General features: G+C 44.2%; 1 protein-coding gene across 3 annotated transcripts in view; it reads right to left on the bottom strand.

The window, feature by feature from the left end:
* The window catches only part of znf827 (zinc finger protein 827), a 69,823-nt gene that overhangs the window by 31,286 nt on the left and 31,226 nt on the right, over positions 1 to 7,311 (bottom strand). For all 3 annotated transcript variants that reach the window (XM_019862346.1, XM_019862344.1, XM_019862345.1), the window contains 2 exons: positions 2,267 to 2,439; positions 1,498 to 1,996 (listed from right to left, as the gene is read on the bottom strand). In XM_019862346.1, the coding sequence (XP_019717905.1) occupies positions 1,498 to 1,996; positions 2,267 to 2,439 (672 nt within the window). The remainder of the gene's footprint in view (positions 1 to 1,497; positions 1,997 to 2,266; positions 2,440 to 7,311) is intronic.

The raw sequence follows: 7,311 nt of genomic DNA, 5'->3' as shown, positions 1-7,311 counted from the left end.
CCCCCCCCCCCCCCCCCCCCCCCCCCCCCCACCAATTTTTTAAAAAGAAATGAGCCCCATTTCTTCTGAGTAGTCCCCCTTCTTTCGACAAAGCAGATACTTTGTGATCAAAGGTACGATATTCATTAAAGTCCATAATCATCATGTCTTTTTTTCTTTCCAATTTTTCATGTCCGCCCACGTTCACCTTGAATGACGGCTCGAACTTAAGATGTCCGCTGCTGGACTGACATTGGAAGGAGTCACCGCTGGCTCCTCCCTGGAGGAGTCTGAGCTTGATTGCGCAGTCTGGGAGTGAAGTGTAACACCCCCCCCCCTCACCCTCCCCAATGGGGCATTTGGAGTTGGGGGCACAAAAGGGGCGGGAGTGGGGGTGCTTGACTGAGTCGTTCTAGTCCCCCTGGCGCATCCTGGCTGGGTCACAGGATGGTGAGCCAAGGGCGCTAATCATTCCAAATTATAAATTCCTTTTTAATTATGCATACATTTTTAATTAATCTAATGTTCCTGTTTTTTTTTTCCCGAAGATCTCAATCTAATTACACAGCATTAAGCGCGAGATTGGCAGCGGTCGTCTCGACCCCGCCGCTGAACCTCCCCTAACCTTTTCCCATCAATCTTCCCATCGTCTCCGAGTGCTGCTTTTCATATTCTGCAACACTACAAAAAGATTCTAAACAGCATCGGGACTTAACATTCCCAAACAACAGCGTGCGCGTCAAGTTTGCCCAAACAATCTTCCCTTCTTTCAAAGTTCAAAAATCCATTCTCAAGCAGAATGGCAGCTCATTATTATCCAGCGTGCAGTCCAAGATTAAAACAAAATTAAATATTTTTCTCGTAAGCCTGAGCTGAGCAGTTTAAATGAGTTTTATTTATTTATTTTTTTTAATGCTCTGTTAGGATGCGTTTGAACCTTAGAATTCCCAGTTGGTATAATAACCCCCAGATGGCACGGTATGAATTTGTCTTCATGCAAAGAATGTTCCGCATCTCAGTGTGAAGGTCTTTCCAAAACGGTGATATGTGAGTTGCATATCAACCCTGTTGTATCGTTATATATTTTATGATGGACTGGTGAGACGGATTGAGGCGGCACTCTTGCTACATAGATGTTTTTTTTGCTAGGTGCTGACTGGTAACCAGCTCAGGATGTTCCCCACCTCCTGCCCTAAGATAGGCTCCAGCATGCCCGTGCCCCTGAGTGACCACAGGCAGGTGGGTTGGACTACAGTTGAGGACCACTGCTCGAGACAATTACGCCATTCTTTAAATATTTGTGAATCGATTAGTTGTCAATGAATTGATGAATTATGCTATATGGCAACATGCTTTACATGACTAAGATTCATAAGCTTACATTGGCTGGACCCTCGAGACAAGTGACACACTATGTGATGGCCCCGTGAAAACTGCTGTCAGAAGTGGCAGACCAGTTGGAAGTACCTTGGTACAACTACAATCAAGCACTAAACGATCGTCCTAACTTGTACTAACCTGATAGCTTCATAAGCAGGTCAGTGGCCGTCTTGGTCGTGATGTCCGGGCTGAAGAGTGAGGCCGTAGGTGGACAACTGGGGCTGGAGTGTACCCCGATGCTTGTGCCGACGCCCGGCAGGTCCAAGGAGTTGGCGTTGCTCCTGGGTCGCTCCCTGCCGATGCTAAAGGGGGACAGCGCAGAAAGGTCCCTCTCCAGCGGCTCCTCTTTGATGTGGACGTGATTGGAGGATGCCTCGCCTGGCGGGGACGACTGCAGCCGGGCCTCCGGGTGCGGTGGGGACACCTGGGTCCCCCTCGGGTCGGCTGTGCCGCCGGCGTCGCCCATCAGGGAGCCCTCGCCCTCCGTGTCGGTGGTGAGCTCCTCTTTCACCTTGACGTCAGTGCGGGGAAAGTGCTGATGGCAGCGCATGTGGAGCTTCAGGCTGAAGTGACGGGAGGATGTGAATGGGCAGAGTTCGCACTGGAACGTCTCACCCCGGTCTTGGTGCTGATGTACCTGGAAGAGGGAAGGCGAGGTGTCGCATTTGAATACATTGGTACCTTCACGAGATGCACTTTCAGCTGTTTATTGAAAAAGGTACCACTGTAGCGCTACCCGTGGTATTATTGCGTTTTTTTGGACAATGGAAGCGCGACGATCACAAGTACAGACTCATTTCGTGGAAAAAAAACAGCAGATTTCCTTTTTAAGGTTAAATTCTGGATTTTTCAGGATCTATTGAGCATGATTTGGACTTTCGGACAGAGGGGTAATTATCAACCTCACCTTCATGTGGGACTTAAGATTGTCTTTGCGGGCACAGCGGAAGGGACACAACGGACACTGGTGGCTTTTCAAGCCTGTGTGGATGACCATGTGTCTCTTCCAGTAGCTCTTGCGCTTGATGACCAGGCCGCAAACAGGACACTGGAACGGTTTACCACCGTCCTCCGGCGAGCCTGGAAGGGGGGCAAGGGGGTGGGGAGGGGGGAGCAACAAAATGGCTGTAAGTGACATTTACAAAAGCCCAATTAAAATCCGACTTTTATGTACTGTGTGATAATGTCGCAGCTTTGTTCCTGTAAAGATATACAATTCAGAATCTTTTCAGTGCGCTCAGGTCCGCAATAAACCTTTATGAAGACCATCAGGGTAAATGCCAGCTGGAAACGCGTGCACAAATTTAAGCCGTTTTACATTTTTTTATTTATATATATCGATATATCTATATATTTTTTTAAGCGTCTCGATTATTGTTGTTGGCGTTGTATCTGGCATCCATTACCGCTTAATTGGTCTTATTAGAAAGAGACATGATGGCATTACAAATTCTACGTGGGCCTGTCAGGATGGGGCTTCATGAGTGTTCCAATCGTGTTCCTTGGACGAAAAAAAAAAAACATCTGGTAATCAGTGTTTGGCGAAATAACTGCGCTCAGCCATTCATTGACCTGAGGTGTAAAAGCTCGAAACTGCCTATTTGCAACAATAAATGGCCATCTGCAGCCAGAGCTGAGAGGGACGGTGGAAAGAAAAAAGAGAGAGAGAGGAAAAAAAAAAAGGATTCTGCTTGCTCCAAACAGATTCGCATGGAGCAGAAATAGAAAGAAACCTTGGTACCTTGAGACTTTGTAGGATTTATTTGCTAACGTGTTTTAGACAAGAGACAAAAGATGAACATGCAAAGACACTTGAGAAAACTAAGATTTTTTTTTCTCACACTTTTGAGAGCAGAAAAAAAAATCATTTGCTGTCATGTTATAGAGAAGTAAGGCATGTTTTAGAGAAGAGAACAGAGATGTATACATTGGACGGTAACGTGCGATAGAGACTGAAAATTCATATTCTGTTATGGTTGAGACTCAAGAACTTGCTCTCAAGGAAAGAGCAAAGAGCCGTTTCCTGAAATGGTCTGGAAAAGTAAGATTCATCCGCAAACATCCTTCAGGAGAAGTAATATTCATTTGCTCCGGTGTTTTACAGACGGGTACCAAGATTTATATGCTAGCAGGGTGAAGAGAAGAGCAAATTAATATGCATTTTTTTTAAGAGAGCGCTGATTCATATGCTAACATGTTTTTGTGAAGTAAGATTCTTATGAAAACACGTTTTAAGAAAGGTGACTGCCGTTACCGATGACGGCCGGATTAAGTACACCCAATTCTGAAAAGCATTAAAGGGAATTAAAAACGAAAATGCTTTTTGCAAAATTAATCTGAAACTACATCTCGCCATGCTAAAACTTTGAGGTACAATTTAAATGCATTTATTTTGGTTTTGCTCTACGTCCACGCAGAAGGAGGAAGGTCAGACAAGTCGTTTGAGAGTTGCCGTTGACTTTATTACACAACACTTAGTGACCCGTTTTCCCCCCTGGCACTCAACATCACACTCATACTGACAATAATAAAAATGAAAGTCAAATCGAAATAAAAACTAACGATAATGAAAAATCCCAAACTATTACGACGGTGGTTTTAAGAAGAGCACTGCAATTCAGAATACGCCAACATGCTTTGGAGAAATAAGGACCGGTATTCTGCCAGGTTTTAGAGAACTACGGTAAATCTCATCAGCGAGAGACGAGCTCCAAGCGTGATATGCTGAATTAAGATCCATTGACAAATATGTTTTAGACCAGTGGTCCCCAACCTGCGGGCCGCGGACCGGTACCGGTCCGTGGGTCATTTGGTACCGGGGCGCACAGAAAGAATAAAGAACTTACATTGCTTCCATTTTATTTATTTCAGAATCTGAAAGATGTTTTATTTCGAAAAATTACCAGATTCTCTGTCAAATCCGTTTAGAGAATGTCACTCTTTGATGCAGGTCAAAGCGCGCTTCTCGGTCACGTGATAGGTTACAGCTAAAATGAAACCCGGGAGCTAGCAAAATGAGTAAAAAACAAACGTCTTTGGGAAGGGGAAAAGGCCCAACCAGGAGACAGAAGAGGAGCCTACGACTTCCAAGAAAACGAAGGCTACATTTATTAGACGTATCAGCAGTCTTACTTAAAATACGGATTTATCTCAATGGGAAATTCCCACGCACCAAGTCCACTCTGCATAACATGCGGCGAAGGCGAGTCATATTTTTCATGCACTTTGTATTTGCGGTATCTTATTTTGAAGGCACGTTTAAACGTTACTATAGCGACTGGAGTGTTGCGGCCAGATAGGACGTTCCTCGTGTCATGATTCGGGTTGATTAATATGTTTCGAAAATACCACAGTTTTCATGTAGGTCATATCATTTTATTTTGTTGTTTTTATCCGCCACACCTTAAAGGCCGGTCCCTGAAAATATTGTCTGACATTACACCGGTCGGTGGGGAAAAAACGTTGGTGACCGCCACTGTAGACAACAGAACTATATGTGAACATGTTTTAGAGAACAAATCGCAATTCATGAACATTATTAAGATAACTAAGATTCATTGGGTGACATGTTTTCAAGAAGACAATCCTGATTCGCATGTCTCAGAGAAGAAATCATCCGCTAATGTTTTAGAGAAAAGAAGCGAGAGTCATTTGGCTGACATGTTTTACGGAACCAAGATGAATTTACAAACACGTTTTAGGGAAGACAAGCAAGGCTCGCACGAAAGGCAGAGGACAGAAAAAGAAACGGTAAGGTGACGTCATTTAACAAGAACGAGCAGATTGTTGATTAACAAAAGTGCCTTTTCGACCAACGCACTTAAATTGTGTCTTAATAGCTTCTTTTCAAAGGTACGATATATTACGTCGTCGTGTGCAACCTTTTAAAGCACTCTCTTGTTGTGTCGTCCCTCGCACGGACGAACACAGCATCGCCGAAGCCTTCAGGAAAATGTACAGAATTAAATCAACGCGTAAGGGCCAGGGTGAAATTGAGGATTTATTGCGCAGGGTCGCTTTTGATGGTGAAGGGCTTTCTGTGTGGCTCCGTTTAGCCCAGGCCATCACTTTGAATCGCGCCGCAACGAAAATGCATATGCAAATCACAGCACATTTGGAGTTACGGCGTTAAATCAATCAACAACGGATGAACCTCCGGCGCGGCGGCGTTACTTGCTGCGGCATAAAAACTGCCGTCTTCCATTTCTTTTTACACCTATAATGTCTTTCTTGTTGGATAAATAGACAACAAGGGTTTTGGTCGATGAAGGAAGGAGTGAAAAGAAAAACGGAACATATATTAATACAATTTACTTTCCTTTTTTGCACAACTTCATGATATATTCTACTAATTCTTGGAAAAAACTAATTCAGATTTTTCTTGGAAAAAAAAAAAATTACAATGTTCCTCCAAAAATATTTTTCTCACAATTACAACGAAAACGAGGACAAACGATCCACCAATTTTTATTCCGCAAATTGAATCATTACTTTCTCAAGACAATTCTTGTTAAAACATAATCCTGAATCAAGACGTTATCATTGAAAAATGACAATGTCTTTGGTTGAGTGTTTTGGTGTTAAAATTTCGAATGTTTATTTTTCGAATGTTTTTTTTAACAGCAAAATTTAATTGGTTGACAAACCAAATGAAACAAAAGCTGGCTGTCAAACTCTGCTCGTTTGTCTTTATTTTTCATTTCCTCAAAGTGATGTGACACGACACAGTCTCCCATTTCGTTATAGTGGGCGTGAGAATAGGCGTTGAAACGGCGACTTCGGAAATTTCAAACCATGCATTTACGGAGGTTGACGAATTTATTTTAATGCGATTATGAATTGTCTGAAATTCTGACTTTACTCTCATGAAATGTTTTTCTTCTGATATCATGACTTTCCTTTCGTAACAGTACATCTTTTGTATCAGACTTCTGTCTCCACTGACTTTTTTCTTGCAGTTAATACTCAATTAACGATCTTAAAAGTCCTTCGCATAGGTCAAATCAATTTCCGGCTTAATTAATTTAGCTTTGCGCGAATACAAGCTCAGAGTGCAAAACAACACGTAGATGACTGCGAGTGAAATGCGGTGAAGGAAAAACAAAATGGAGTGGGGAGAGCTAAATGAAAAAGGAGCAGACGAAATGAGCACTAAATGGGCTTTATGGTGGGAGTGGCGAGGGGAGGCCTATAAAAAACAAGGCATGGCTGTCAATAATCAAGGTCACATTTTTCAGTCTGGCGACCAAACAACATACCTGCACTTTTACAGCACCGCCCGACCTTGACGGCTCGCCGGGTTACAGCATCCCCCGCCCCCCCCACCCGCCCTCTCTTTCACCATCACCTTTTTAACATGCAGATCACACAATATTACATCGGCCGCCTCATCCGTCTGAAGTCAATTTCATCCCGCCATTTTAGATTTGCTCGGGGTTGCGACACAATCCTTCAAAAGTGGCCATCCATCTCTTTGAAAACATTCTGTTCTTCCCTAAAGGCCACTTAGTCTCTCCGTCTCTCTCTCTCTCTCTCTTTTTTTCCCTGTTTGGGTTACATGTCCACGTCTTCCAGAATAAACGGCGCACAGGCGGCAAATGTACACACATCTGTATTCAGTCAGTGGAAAGTATGACGCGTTTGGCCTTCAGGTCTGCCCTCCCAATCAGTGCACCGACGGCTCCGGTTAGCGGGGTTCCGCGCTGCCCAGACCCACACGAGGGAGGGCTCCACCCGCTGCTTTTTTGGCAGCTCCCCCGAGCGCAAACGAGACCGTCGAGGAAGGCGGCGAGGTCTCGGTCGGGAGACCCCCGTGGAGCTCGCGCTGCCCTTTTGTGAGACTCGCTTGGTTGGCTGATGCCTCGGTGTCTTTTCTGTGAAGGTAATTAAGACTGCAGCGGCTGAAACTAGTGGCGTTTCAAGGAGTGTTATCGCCACACTGTTAAAAAAAAA

Source organism: Hippocampus comes, unplaced genomic scaffold, assembly GCF_001891065.2.
Source record: "Hippocampus comes isolate QL1 unplaced genomic scaffold, H_comes_QL1_v1.1 scaffold7, whole genome shotgun sequence".
NCBI lineage: Eukaryota > Metazoa > Chordata > Actinopteri > Syngnathiformes > Syngnathidae > Hippocampus > Hippocampus comes.
This window is presented reverse-complemented; position numbering and strand designations above follow the sequence as displayed.